This window comes from Chelonia mydas, chromosome 11 (genome assembly GCF_015237465.2).
Source record: "Chelonia mydas isolate rCheMyd1 chromosome 11, rCheMyd1.pri.v2, whole genome shotgun sequence".
Classification (NCBI taxonomy): domain Eukaryota; kingdom Metazoa; phylum Chordata; order Testudines; family Cheloniidae; genus Chelonia; species Chelonia mydas.
This window is the reverse complement of record NC_051251.2, coordinates 69,995,879-70,011,416: the sequence shown is the minus strand read 5'-3', so window position 1 is coordinate 70,011,416 and position 15,538 is coordinate 69,995,879. Positions and strand designations below refer to the sequence as shown.

The window sequence follows — 15,538 nt, the reverse complement described above, 5'->3', positions numbered from 1 at the left end:
TTAAATGGAAACACCAAAACAAAGGTGCCTCCCTGATGCCAAATTTCAAAATCCTCTTACAAGCCAGCCAGAGAGTGTTTAAAGCACTTAAAATACTTTTGCAAATTCTTTTAATAAGAAAGGTAACAAGCAGGGATTGCTGCCACTCCCTCTATACTAACCACATCTTATTTATGAGGAAAGAGAATCATATGGTTCTGTCATATGGGTACACAATTCCCTATCAGGAAATATAAAAAAAAGAAATTTAGCCACAATGAAAATTACTGCATATAAGAACTGTTATAATTAATGTTTTACATTGATCCTCCTTGGAGATTGGGAGGAACCAGAGAAGTTCCTAGTTTCACGTGTGATAAATGGTGTATACTATTGCATAACTGTGCAGCCAGGAGTGTGTGATTTCCAACTTGGGTAGACATAGCTGCACTCTTTCATCAAGCTTGCACACTAAAAATATAAGTGTAGCCACAGTGGCTTGGGCTAGCTGCCCCATGTTCAATTTCACCCAACCCCCTCCTACCCCCAGCCCCAGTATGTATTCAAGCACCTAGTCCGTGCTGCTGCCCATGCAGGCACACTTACGCTGCTATTTTAGCACGCTAGCTCAGTCAAAGCTAGCTGGCTGCAATGTGGGCATAGCCACAGTGTGCTGAGGCACTGCTAAGCCTTTAATGTTGCAACAGACATTTTGGGGAAAGAGGGGAACAGGCTCTGCACTTCAGCATTAGACAAAAGATAGAATATTATGCAATCCATAAAGATGGAAGACCGATGAGTTTTCACGAAGTATATGGCTGTATCGCATGCTACAACAGGGCATATTAATGATCGTTATCTTTTTTCCTCAGAAACTTTGTTCACACAGGACATAGGTCACAGCAGTTGCTGAATTTAACTAGGTAAATATTTAACAGTTTTTAAAATGCCTGAACACAGTAAAGGAACCACTCTCTACCTCTTTTTGACATGAAAACATCTATATACAAGCTACACTTTATGAAAACTCATCAGTCTTCCCTCCTTATGGATCAGTCATTCTGCTGGATTCGATGGTCTTATACAGTATATTTGACCTACATAGTCAAGGAAGTTTGTGCCATGCAGAAGCAATAAATCAAGTCACAGAATGAAATGATTTAATCAAAAGTGGCTGGCTTGAAAGATTTCAAGAAGTCTTTTTGACCCCTTCATCTTAAAACACATGCTTCAGAGCCATGGATTCAAAGTCTTTTATGGCTTATCGTTATATAATCTCTTGCTATGATAATTATAACAGGAATTTCTGGGCTATATTTTGTGCTGAAGTAAAATATTATAACAATTTATGCTATTGTTTCACAGTGTAGCACCATAATGCAGCTCTGTAGTTAATAACATAGCTCTGTATTGCCAGGCTACATATAATGACTTATTGTACCAGTCCGGATTGGGAGTCAGAAAGCACAAATTAATTTTCCTGACTGACGGGATAGAAATTTAATCTCAGCAGTCTAAATTCTAGATGTTAATTCGTTCGGATGAGATTAAAATTATACTTGTAATCTAGCTGCGCTCTCAGGTTGGAATTTTTTGGTTTGTTTTTGATAGACAATGCGAAAATGCAAAATCAATGCGAGTTCAAAGACAATAAAAGGGTTTGTTGAAACCGTTTAAAATAATACATTAATACTGCAGGTTATGGTATTTCAACATTGTAGACAGAAAGCTAGATATGTCAGGGCAAACTAAAGAGCTAAAACTTGGATTTCTTGCAAAATTAGTAGGCTAAAAAAAGAAACTAGTATTTTTTTAATGGAGGAGAGGCCTAGGGAAAAAGACTTTAGCAAATCCAACTATTTGAAGATTCTTTCGAAATAGGAAGCTGAGTTACCATTAAAAACAAAAGAAAATAAATATTTATTTTAGATTCTTTATATAGAAAACTTGTTATGAGATTTAATAAGCAGTGCACGTCAGAGGTTGGAGATATAATCATCTTCTGTTGAACTGGCTTTTGAATTAGAAAGAGAGTCCAGACTAGATAGACAGAATGTCCTGGGGTATGAGTCAGTGACATATCAGGCACATAACTACCTGCAGTGCTTTGTAAGGCCTTGTTTGTAAGTTACAAACATTTGTAGTCCGTGCGTAATCATGAAGGCAGTCAGGGTAGGCTGTCTAAGATGGGCCTTGGTGTTCTCACATACATCAGTCAGAATCCTGGAGGCTGCATTTGGCATTGTCCAAAGCTTGCTGATGGTAACAGTATTGTATTATCTGAGGCAGTGAAGCACCACAAAAAGTAGACTGAAGTCCAATCAATGCTGCAAGACACACAAGGATGTATCAGGACCTCAGCTTCAGCCAGAAAATGTCCATTTGTTTAAAGGAAGAAAAAGGCATGACATTTAACACATTTAAAATTGATTATTTCATCAATAGGTTAATAGAAAACCAGGCTGCAAGTTCACTCCTGCTTATACATCCATTCTCTAATGTGCGATTAGAGTATGAAAAATGAAAATCATAAAGCAGACTGGGAAAGGGGCTTTATGTACTGGAGACAGCCTCCCCTTTCAGAGGGGTGCTAAGTCTAGACTTTGCTATTTATATGCAAATTTTTTTCAGAAAAAGTAAGTTTTCAGCGGGGAGATTGACCCTCTTTAGTTGTTAGTTCCTGCTCTGACTTGCTAAATGTCTCTTAAAACTAAAGGTTCATAATATTAAAGAGCACAGTAGACAGACACTTTTAGACTTGACCAACTTAAATGTATAGATAAATCTGACTGAATCAGTTGGTCTCCTGGATAATATTGTAGATTTTCATTTCAGTAATATATATTTTTAAAGTTAAGGGGATCAGTGACAGCAGTCAAGTGTCCAGGTTTCCATTTTTTCCCTCATCAGTGCATAGTATTAAACACTGAATGCCACTGCATTAAAAGAATGGATAGGTTGTTAACATTCTAGGATGTTTGGGTACTGCTCTTCAATTACAGCTGAATTACCATTTTATAATAGTGTTACTGGTTGCATGCAGATGGTAGTTATCATTCTCAATGCTGTACATGAGGAATTGTTCCAAATAGGCAACTTTCTAATACAGGTGGTAGGACAGGGTTTCTCCTTACAGCACGAAACTGAATTCAGCATATGATCACATCACCTACTGTATGAATCAGGTTATGTGCTCAATCTTTTGATTGAGCTACTTGTCCAGTATGGGAAAACAACTATTTTTCCATTCTTAGCCATTCAACTGAAGATACAGCTTTTTGTTAAACATTTGAATGAGTTAACAGTAATGTTACTTTTCCATATAAACAATTTTTTGGTTGAAGCACTTCTTGGCATTCTAAAATACACATCTAGAAAAGAAAACAAGAAAAACTCTTTTTCAGAGTTTGCATATATTATTTGTTGTGTGCATATCATCTCAAAGATTGAAGGGGCATACTGGGCAGGAGTGGGAGAAACAATATATACACCTAATTATGACAGATTTGTTACCAACAGATCCCCTGTTGACTGAGATGGTTGACTAACCAGTTCACTGCAATGCACCATCACAATTAACCTTGCAGTATTTGACAGCCTTAGACCAAGATTTGCATGAGGGAAGAGACTAGGTGGAATATAAGGCCTGCTGAAGTGTCTGTCTGTTGGCACTTCTCTTATTCTCTCTTCTGTCTGGCTTGAAGATAGGTATGAGCTCTAATACTGCTGACAGCTAATGGAGGTTTGCCTTTATCACTGTTGTTAGTATTGTGAAGTCTGTTCTCCATGCTGCATGTATACAGTTACCTGACAATCACAATGCCTGCTAAGTGGTGCAGCCATGAATTGCTGCTTTACCATCTCGTCCTGAGAAGTGGCCCCAGTAGGTTACATTTGAGACCTATTTTGGGATAGCGATGGGAAAGCTTGCTCTGCTACTGTCCATACATACTAGTTTGGTGGATAAATAATGGGTCAATTATCCAGTGTGTTAATGTTGGTTGTTGTTAAATGCCAACAGTGTGTGTCTGTGCCTGGTGTTGTTTTGAAAAGAAAGATACAGGCCCTGCCCAATGAAATTGACTCTAAAAATATTGTTAGTCTAGTTTCAGAGTAGCGGCCGTGTTAGTCTGTATCCGCAAAAAGAAAAGGAGGACTTGTGGCACCTTAGAGACTAACAAATTTATTTGAGCATAAGCTTTCATGAGTCCTCCTTTTCTTTTTGTTAGTCTAGTGTATTTCTCATGCTTTCAATTAACTTTTGGGGAGAAATATATAGATTCTGCTAAAAGACAGTGAGAGAATTAATTTCCCATAATGAGCAGAGGATTTAAGTGCTTTTTGTACAGTTCTGCCTATTAATGTCAAAAATGGGAGCTTGAAACAGAGAGATTTAAAAGTTTGATGTGATTCTAATACAGCAATGATGGCATTACGGTTTACCTTCCAAACAAGAATTTATACTTTGCCAGTAACCTGCCTCTGAAAAAACAAGATGTGCATAGTAACAGTTTCTACTTGATATTTATAATAATAATAAAGTAGAACAGCTAAGCATTACACTAGAAATAATGCTTGTGGTGGTTTAGATTATTTGAACCTATTACATCATCACCTGGAATTAAAGATTTTACTGTTATAGGCATCTAGTGATTAGTGTACCCTCTTAGCAAAAGGGGAAATCCTTTGGTTGGCAATTTTTGCTATAAATTAAACAGCATTATACCTCAGTAGTTGTCTTGTCTCTAATAGTGCATCATGTATACAAGAAGCACTGAGTGCATTTTCTATTCCATTGTTCATTGCTATTTTAGATCCCATTACTACTGACAAGTCTTGTCATGTTGTAAAGTCTTGAAAGTATCTTTTTCAGTGGAAAAAAAAGGAGCAAGGCCTTCCATGTTGGTGGCGGTTCTGAGAAGCTCTGTTTGTGTTTGTCTATGTTGCTGCTTCACATATAACAGGCTTGTGCTGGTATTTTACTTCACATGCTACTTTGACATTTCTTTTCTCCCCTTTTTCATATTTTTCTTTTCTTTATATTTTATTATTTTCTCTCTTTTTTTTTTTTTCTTTCTCTTCCCCTTCTGCTCTCTGGATGCAGCCAAACGCAAAGCATGGAAACTAAACCGTGTTGGTAGCCTGCGAAATATATACAGCAGCAGCAGCACCAACACTGAAGGTAACAAATTAAAACAACACGTTTTAGATGAACACCTTTCCCTCTCTCCCCTTTATACCTGCCTCTCCAGACTTGCTCCCCTTTCCTCTCACTTTCCAAATGCAGGAATGGAAATCAAATTTGCCCAAAGCATGCGTGCTTTCATCTTTTGTTTGCAGAGTCATTCCCATGGTCTTTTCATCTTTCTGTTTGTGCGTTTTATTTTGCCATTCATGTTCCTTTCAGCTTACTTAAATTCTGACCTTTCCCTCTAGTCGTGGAGTGGTGATGTTTAAATTACTTCGGGAACCCATTTTCTTTTATTTATTTATTTTCCCCCTTTATACATGTGGGTACTCAATGTAATATTTCCCAAGTTATTACAGTTTTTAAAAGTGTTAGTATCAGGTGTAATGATCTGTAGCCAAATACAATAGTGTGCCGTGACATTTAAGTAACAGTCTTAATTTGTTTTGTGAAAGCGTTCTCCATAATGCTCTTTGCAGCTCTAATCCAAAGGCGAGACAGAGCCAGGTCATTTGCATGTGCTACTCTTGCTTGTAAATTCTGTATATTGTTGTATTTCTAAAGGTCGCCTGGTGCCAAAGTTCACAAATTGACTTACATTGCTTTTTTCACTGAAGACAGCCGTCATGCCTTTTGTATAATAGCAGATTGAATTTTTCCCCACCTTCATTTGAACAACACAATTATAAACTGTCTTCTTTTTTTTTATTATTACAAATGTCAGAGGTCAGAATTACTTGGAAGCCAGGCAAAGAGAAAAACCCTCGGCCACCATCTCAGACAGCGAGTAAGAGGGGATGGTATATGAAATATGGAATGCAAAATAGGTCACATCTCGGTAATCTTGATATTATAGGGGGGAAATCTTTTTTTCACTTAAGTGCAAACCAAATGGGTCAAGTAATCGCAAGCGCATGCCCTAACGCTAATTGACTTATTTTGGAATGATTATAACTGTAATATTTTTCTTAATGTCACTGTTTTCTGGGCTGTTGATTTTAGCGATTGCCAAGTAGTGGCATTAAATCTCTTGTAAATTTTAAATTGCATGCTATTTCTGTAAACAAGTCCCTCTGTTCACATCCTGATCATTAACCTTTGGTGATTTATATCACCATCCTTTTTTTTGCACAATTACTACCGTATTCCTGTCTGATGCCTTGCTCTCACCGACAGATACAATGTGTCTGGGAAACAAAAGTGTGTTTTTTACTGCAGCTTGTTAAGGAAACACATTACATTATAATCTTGTTTTATTTCTCATTGGAAACTTAAAATTCTCACCTTTTAAGTAACAACAACAAAGCTATATCCATTGTGATACTTTTGTGTTACCTTTTAAAGCATTTAAGCACAGAGTGTGAAGTGAATTGAAGAGAAATAAATACTAGTTGCTGAACATGAATAAATAAGCTTTTTGCTATTTAAAAGGAAACTTCCGAGATACTTTTTTGTAATTTGCAAAATGTGGGGGGGTTTTTCCCCACTGGTAATCTCTTTTAAACTTGTTATTTTCCCGGATCAAACATGCAGGCGTGTTTGCTATTGTAGGATGACTCTTGACAAGCATGGGATTTACTGTTCTCTTTTTGCTAAACTTTTAACAATAAAATAAATAGAAATAATTGCATATATTTTACAGAAAGGGAGTTCATATTTGGGGGCCTGTTCAATCTTAGGTGCCATTTAACATACTGATACGCATAAATTAATATGAAAGGTATGCTGGGGTGTGTTCATCTGTGGGAGAACATAACTTTAAAAGTTGAACTCCTAAGACTTGCAACTAGCAGCACCAATGAGATTTTCTCTATCTTAACTAATTAGGCAAGGGACGGGGGGTGGTCTTTCTTGGAAGTACTCACCACATGGGAAAGAGAGTCCAGGAAATTTGTGAGTAATAATCGTGCATCTTTGAGCTATTAAACAAAGTCTGTGGATAATGGCTAGCATTGCAAAACTGGGGAATGCTCAGTAAATCAGGAGTGTACACAGTAGCAGTCTGTCACCTTGCCTCAGTGGGCCACAGCTGAAAATATCAGATTCAGGACAAACTGCTGAGAAATGGGGCAGACCTCCCTCCCCCCAACTGGTGGTTATTCCTTCATAAGATATACTAAGCCAATAACGAAAGTAAACTTCTGTCTCACCACACTGGTTAACATGAAGTCAGAAATGCAGCCTCCTTGGGTATCCCAGCCCTTGTTTCACCATCCAGACACGATACTGAATGATGAGTGGTTATTTAAAACCAATTTCATCAAACAAAGGGTTCTTCTAATCCCAAGAGATCAGCCACATACCCAGGTCAATATATAACTCAGATCTTACCCAATAATCATGCTGTTGCCAATCCTTTAGTATCTAATATCTAAAGGTTATTTATAAGAGGAAAGAAAGAGAAGAGAGTTATAATGGTCAAGGAAAACAAATACATACACTCATTGCAAAATTCTTGTATCAGGTTTGAAGCAGTGATGTTATAAGCTGCTGGCTTGTTAAGTCTCTGGTAATTTCCAGAAGATTGAAAGGTCATCTTTGTCACCTTTGTCCGGCTTGTCCTTATCCGTCCTGCCATGAATGCAAGTCAACACCACACCATTCTGTTTTGTTGCGAGCATGTTCCTTCCATTTCTGGCCAAAGAGCTTAGTCATGGTTTTGGCCCCGTGTGTTTTCGGTCTGCCCAGCAGTCACTTGTGGTCTCTGGGGATCCGGTCACTGATGATTGAAAGGTACTCAGTCCATTAGTAGAATGCTCCTGTTAGTGTAATTCCATAGTCCAGAGATGAGAGCAGGAAAGAGGTAAAATGCAGATGCTTACAGGGTTTGTTATGCCTTCTCCCATGTGGAGGGACTGCTCTCAGTCTTAGTTTGTGGGAAATAACAGGCACAAGGAGTCATCCACGGTCACATGAGCTGGTCACATGAGCTAGTCACATACCCTTGCATGCTTCAATGAGTCCTGGAAACGGTCACTACTAGTATTCTGGCTAAAACATCCCCAGGAAGGCCCATCAGGCGGGGACAGGCTTCTTCCGTCGTCTAAGTGTCCTTTAATGGGCCATCAGTTTGAATAGTCCATTCACAATGTGCTGGCCAAACTGGATGTAAATTACCTTGTGGGTGTTATCCCAGGAGCAAACACACTTGAAATACTAATACATAGTCAATATTCATAACTTTAGATACAAAGACGATACATACATACAAATAGATAATCATATTTGATAGATTATAACTTTTCCATTGATACCTTACATGACATATTTCATATAAATTTGTTGTAATTACATAACATTGGTAGCAATGGTGATATACATCATCATATTTTAATCATATAACATCACGGAGCCCCATATTAACATAACTATGCTTTCAAAAAGGTAAATGGTAATAGGAAATGGCAATCCAAAATAGCAGATATGCTTTAGAATATGCCTGTTCAGTTGCGTTTAAACCTTTTTCATCTGGACACCCAATCCTTGGTTGCTACAACTTCCATAACCAATGGATCTCTCCGTGTTCTCCGCACTATGGATCCCACCACTTTCCCAGCTTGCCCCAGGCTCGCTCAAATGGTATGTATGTCTACACTGCAATCAGAGATTTGACTGCAGCACATGTAGACAGACTTGAGCTAGCTTTGATCTAGCTAACTCAAATAACAATAGCAGTGAAGTCACAGCAACATGGGCTGTATAAGCCTGCCCAGATCCTTAAGTATGTAGTGAAGCGGCTAGTCCATTTTGCTGTGCATGCCACTGTGCCCAAAAATTACAAGTATTCTGTTGGAACTCTTGCATCCACAAACTGACTAGACTCATCATTTCTGAACTGTGATCTTGTCAATATCCTAGCCCATGACAGCATGGATTTAGACCAGTGGTTTTCAACTTTTTTTTTCATTTGCAGACCCCTAAAAAATTTCAAGTGTAGATGTGGACCCCTTTGGAAATTTTAGATGTAGTCTGCGACCCCCAAGCATCTGCGAACCACAATTGAAAACTATTAGACTGTTAATTTTTTGACATGCAGAGAAGTCCCATAGAGAAAGAGAGCTAGCAGGAGCTGGAACGAAACCAGGTCTCACTCCCTAGGGTGTTTCCATTAGGTCACTAATACATAATAGGTAATATATGCTAAAAGTGACCAGTGGAATCCCAGCAATTCAACATCCTTACACCCCAGGGCCCAAATTCCATCCTCATTTAGACTTGACCAACTATGCTGATTTCACTGGGAGTTCTGTGGATGTAATTGAGGGCAAAATTTGGGCAATGGTACCTGTCCAAGTAATAAAAGGGACTAAATTTGTCTAACTTCTACAATTAGAAAAGAACAAAGCTGTTTAAACCAATAAGGTTGTCTGTGTTCAAGGAATTGCCCCCTTGCTCTTACCTGCAATTTAGTGAGACCCCCATTATATATTCATTCACTGATTTAGTTCTACGTTTGCAAGGCCATTATTAGGGTTTGCTGCAAACATTAGGTTTAAGATTTTATTCTACCATAGAGAAGTGACAAGTTGAATTCTTATTGCAGGCAAAGCAATGGTCATTCTGAGTGAAAGATCCAAATGTTTAGAGGGGAAGGTATATAATATAAACTTGGTATGTTTATAAAAGACACCTGACCCCTCACACCTTTGTGATTTCAATTTTCGTAGTTATGCTGTTTAAATACAAATGTGATTTTTCAGAGATCAGCGCATTTGGAGCATTGTACACTGGTGTAACTTTCTAAAATTAAAGAAACTGATGCTGTGTTTGCTCAGTATGCTATATTTAAACATCTATAATTATATCAAAACCACATTTCTTCTAGTCTTCATTCAGGACTGCATGCATGACAAGTTTCGAGTGTTAAACCCAAGTTGTATTTTAGTTACCAAGTATAAAAAAAATCTGAAAACGTCTAATCGTATGAAAAAATGTGTCCATTAACTCCAAAATGCCTGAACAGATTTTTATGAAACAGTCCCTTTTTATGAAACAGTCCAGGCCACTCCTTGCCTACAGACAGCCCCCGAACCTGAAGCAAATACTCACCAGCAACCACATACCACACAACAGAACCACTAACCCAGAAACCTATCCTTGCAACAAAGCCCGTTGCCAACTGTGCCCACATATCTATTCAGGGGACACCATCACAGGGCCTAATCACATCAGCCACACTATCAGAGGCTCGTTCACCTGCACATCCATCAATGTGATATATGCCATCATGTGCCAGCCATGCCCCTCTGCCATGTACATTGGTCAAACTGGACAGTCTCTACGTAAAAGAATAAATGGACACAAATCAGATGTCAAGAATTATAACATTCATAAACCAGTCGGAGAACACTTCAATCTCTCTGGTCACGCGATTACAGACATGAAAGTTGCGATATTGTAACAAAAAAACTTCAAAACCAGACTCCAGCGAGAGACTGTTGAATTGGAATTCATTTGCAAATTGGATACAGTTAACTTAGGCTTGAATAGAGACTTGGAGTGGCTAAGTCATTATGCAAGGTAACCTATTTCCCCTTGTTTTTTTCTATCTCCCCCTCCCCCCCCCAGACATTCTTGTTAAACCCTGGATTTGTGCTAGAAATGGCCCACCTTGATTATCATACACATTGTAAGGAGAGTGATCGCTTTAGATAAGCTATTACCAACAGGAGAGTGGGTTTGTGTTGGGGGGGGGGTGGGGGGAGAAAACCTGGATTTGTGCTGGAAATGGCCCAACTTGATTATCATACACATTGTAAGGAGAGTGATCACTTTAGATAAGCTGTTACCAGCAGGAGAGTGGCGTAGGGGGAGAGAAAACCTTTTGTAGTGGTAAACACCCATTTTTTCATGCTTTGTGTGTATAAAAAGATCTTCTATACTTTCCACAGTATGCATCCGATGAAGTGAGCTGTAGCTCACGAAAGCTTATGCTCAAATAAATTGGTTAGTCTCTAAGGTGCCACGAGTACTCCTTTTCTTTTTGCGAATACAGACTAACACGCTGTTACTCTGAAACCTCCCTTTAAAAAAGTAATACAGAAGTGACATTTCAGCTGTAACAATGGCTTTGCTGCCTTGACACTATCGTTGTCACATTTAAATGTACTTAAACTCCTAACATTTGAATTATATGTCCACTTTGAAATATAAACTATAGAACTGCAAACTGAAATGTGAAATTGTTTTTAAAAATATTAGAAAAATTATCCATCTAGTATTGACATATATCCTGCATAAACTAACTGAAAATGATTTTATGGATTTCCTCAAACCCAAGTGTCCTACAAAAACAACGAATGCCTACAATAAAATAATCCACTCCCCTGAGCTAATAACAAGCTTTTTGTCTCCAGTTTGTCATGTAAGGGTGGTGATATAATTCATCCAGTAGATCACAATCTTTTTTCAAGAGCTGTGGGCCAGAATACCTGTGGGTGACTAATGGCAGAGTCACATTGACCTGATAGGGTTGAATTTCAAAACTAATTAGATTTAGACCACTGGATTTGGAGAGGGGAGAGAAGTATTAGCATAGTCATGCCCAGTGGGACATGGCACAAATTTATTTCCTTAATTGGGGCTGCTAATAAACATACTTATAATCTTCCAAGATATGAAGATAAATTACACTGAGTGACAAATGGTAATGATAGCAAAAATTATCAAGTACCTAAATAAATTAAAACAAATACCTTTGGTTTTGTACTTCTTTCACAACTACATGGGTAGGGTGTAAATATCTATTGCCTATTTTAGGGCATGAATATAGTTTTTTGCTGCAACCCTAAGTCTTTTCAAATGACTGATTCAAAAGAGTAGATGGGTAGGAATTTTATGTGGGGGTGGGCTTGGCTGGGGGAGTTTAAATCAGTCTTTGATACCACATTGTTATGAAAACTAAGCTTGCAATATGTCATTTCAGGCACATGTAATAGAATGGGTTTCAAGCTTCAGTCCCAACTGCTGAAGATGTTTTTGGATCGTTAAAAATATACCAATATCTTTAGTCCGACCCATCACTTGTTACTATATTTAAAGGAAAAGTACATGGTCCCTGTTGCAAAGTTAGTTGACTCATCCAATCTAAATGTGCAGTGTATTTATTAATTAACAAGTAAGCAGCCAGCCTGATGTACCTGTGATAATGGCTACATTATAGTAAGATCAGCATCCCAAAAATACGAAACCCGGTACCATGAAAAGAAGATTAATCTTATGATTAAGTCACTGGACTGGGACTTGAGAAGTCTGGTTTCACTTCGTGCCTCTTCCAGACCAAATATCCCTTACTCCCACTGGGCCTTAGTTACGAATCTGCAAAATCTTCCTTTCTTTCTCTCTCACTCTCTCTCTCCCCCTGTTGTCTCTTTAGATTTTAAGTATTTCAGGGCAGGCACTGTTTCTATGTCTTTGCATGATGCCTAATTCAATGGAACCCTGATCTGAGGTGAGGCCTCTAGGAGCTACCATGATACAAACCACCACCACCAGCGGATGCATAGTTCAGTATATGTTTGAGGTAACTCACGTCATTTAGATTAGACAATGCTGGATGTGGCAGCTACGATCACAAATTGATCTAGACATGATTTTAGAATTACTCTTTCAGATGAAAAGCCGACTGACATTTGAAAAGTTTTCTGGGAAGAGGTATAGCCTTTATGAAAAGAGAGTGATTTGAGTGAATCTTATTCCTTGGCCATGTCCAATATAATTTATCAAATTAGGCCTCTCCACTTGCTATCTGAATGTTAGAACAGGAAGACACTTAATGACATTCACTGTGGGCCCACTGCCTTTGTCTGTTTTCCATTGGGATGCTTCCTCACTTAGCATTTATGGGCTTACACAGAAGGGATACCAGAGATATCTCTTGACAGAGAATAAAGTTTATCCAAAAAGAAAAGCGTTGAGGAATCCATCCACTGAGGTAGCCTGAAATAATCATTTGTAAGTGTTATTTCATTGAATCCATAAGAAGTATTATCCATTTATATATGGCGTATCAATGTTTGTTTTCACTTGTATTGTACTTGGTATATAAGGAATATTTTTCTTTCCTAGGGTGGGTGGGTTGTTGATGCAATAACTTTCCTGTTGCCCCAACGAAAGTAACTAATAACCACATATAACTGAAGATGTCAGGCAAAATTAAAAACCAAAGGTGGTGGTGTAGGACAATAGTAAAAGCTAGATCTGGAATATAAGAAGTGATATTCTCACATGAAAGGGGCAGCTGTTACACTGAAACTTAAGAGAACTCTACAGTTTTTCTAATATGCATTGTCTTGGATATCCAGTTCTCATTGGTTCTTTGAAAAAGCATCACAGTGATGTATTACTCTTTAATTATAATGCAGTGGAATCCATACGTATGTGTCTCCCTCCAGCTCTTTCCAACTCCTGTTTTCCCATCCAAAAAGATATTCCCGTCAGACATCTCCTGTTGATAACAACTTCCAAATGTAAAACAATTGCAGCTGTTTTTTAGCACTTTAACCCTTTGTCTGCTAGGCTTCCAGGAAATAATTGATGACTGATTGGCCCATTAACCTTTTAAAAAAAAATGTTTGACAGCCTGGACTTGTGTAATGAGGAGGGATTCCTTGTGAAATCAGTTTGATGGCTGAGTTGCTTGCCCCTGAGGATGCAAAATTAGCCCCGTGGGACCTCGTCTGCATAGAAACTGGACACAATTAGTGTAATATCCGGTGTTATTAATGTAGTTTGGAGTAATTGGGCAGGTTGATTTCGACAGGTTGATGGTGCTAAAATACTATTATAGTGGACCTTTCTATGAATAACTGTTACACACGAAAACCTGTTTGATAAAGTGTTGTGATTAGACTCGGAGGGGTTTAAACAGCTCAGCGTATAACACTGCTGGGTAAAACCCAACAATTTCATCTTATTTTGTTACATGGATTTTTCTCTCTGTGTATGTAGCATTTAAAAATTCTAAACATACATGACCTAGCAGTGCATGCATTTGTGTAATCACAGTAACATATAATACGCTGTATTATTTGTTATTTTAAGATCACAGGTTTGAAACAGTAGTCTACCATATTTAGAATAGTTTAAACAGAAAAACTTATAAGAACAGAGATCTTCAGCTGTTGCAGTTACTTCTGATCTCCTGTTTTTAGCCTCCTCCCCCCTTTTCTGGGGAGGGGAACAAATTCGAAAGTGGAGGGCATGGGAAAAAGAATACTGACTTCCATTTCCTTCATGGGCTGCCTCTCTCAGCCAGTTGTGGTGAACATTTTGGCAAGTTTTCAGACCAAAATAGCATTGTAGCCCAATCCGAAAAATTACATAGTCCCTTTTACCAAGATGGGAGTACATGTAATAACCCTCTGGTTATGTGTGTTATCTGTGCCCTCTGTGCCTGAGCCACAAAGGGTATGAGTATGTTAGAGCCCATAGTATGGAGCTTAGCTGGAGACTTCTGGGTTTAGCTTTGAGGTTCCCAGCTCATACCCCAGTGTGTCAGCCAAGATGGCAGCTGTCACAATGTCATCTGGTCACAGCAAAGAGGGTCAGGAGATGAAACAAGAAATTTGTGTATCAAAAACTATTCTTTGGGAAAAGATAGTTTGTATGTAAAAATGGAACGTTCCAAAAAGTGCTTCTGTATGACACCATGTAATGTTCTTACTAGACTGTTTTGTACATAATGTATTTGGTAGACATTTCTATAAACAAGGAAAAATGTATAATTTGACTGAAATATTCCTGAAAAGCAAAACTGGCAGTTGAGACACACATTGATGGAAAATCACATTGGCCAAATGAGATTCTAACTTCTGGTTGTCTAGAAAGGGATACTGTGTGTTCAACACCAAAGTCAGTTCTGCCTGCAATACCTTGGCTGTCAAGAATGCCTGCCTAGAATGTAACAGGAATTCTTGTAAAGTCTTTAATGCAAAGCCAACATGATGGTTGAATACTAATGTGTGAGAACTACATTCTGCCTGTAATGTACTCTCATTTTAAATTCCTTGCCATTGACTATGGATGTTCAGAGCTTACTATGATACTTGGACTGGGGAAGGAGGAAGAATAATTAGTAATGAAGAGAGCAGTTGGTTCTGTCAGAAAACCAGATAAAGTGCCTAAGATCAAGTGTTGATGCCAAATTTTACTGGATATAAAACTGGCTGAATTGCTGAATTTATTCCTAATCCCAAATCCCTTGTTCCCACTTACGAAGTTAGCTTCTCTAGCCATAGTATGATGTAGGATATAAGCAATGAAAGGTAAGAGAATTTAATCAAACATTTTTTTAATTTTCATCTGAGTCACCAAGCAATTAGCAGAGACTTCCCAAATCCATACAAACTTAAAATATAGTTAAATTACAAA

General features: G+C 38.2%; 1 protein-coding gene across 14 annotated transcripts in view; it reads left to right on the top strand.

The window, feature by feature from the left end:
* The window catches only part of AGAP1 (ArfGAP with GTPase domain, ankyrin repeat and PH domain 1), a 684,170-nt gene that overhangs the window by 583,132 nt on the left and 85,500 nt on the right, over window positions 1–15,538 (top strand). For 9 of the 14 annotated variants that reach the window (XM_037912087.2, XM_037912086.2, XM_037912090.2 and 6 more), the window contains one exon: window positions 5,084–5,161. The exons of the other annotated variants lie outside the window; for them this stretch is intronic. In XM_037912087.2, the coding sequence (XP_037768015.1) occupies window positions 5,084–5,161 (78 nt within the window). The remainder of the gene's footprint in view (window positions 1–5,083; window positions 5,162–15,538) is intronic. 14 annotated transcript variants of the gene reach the window in all.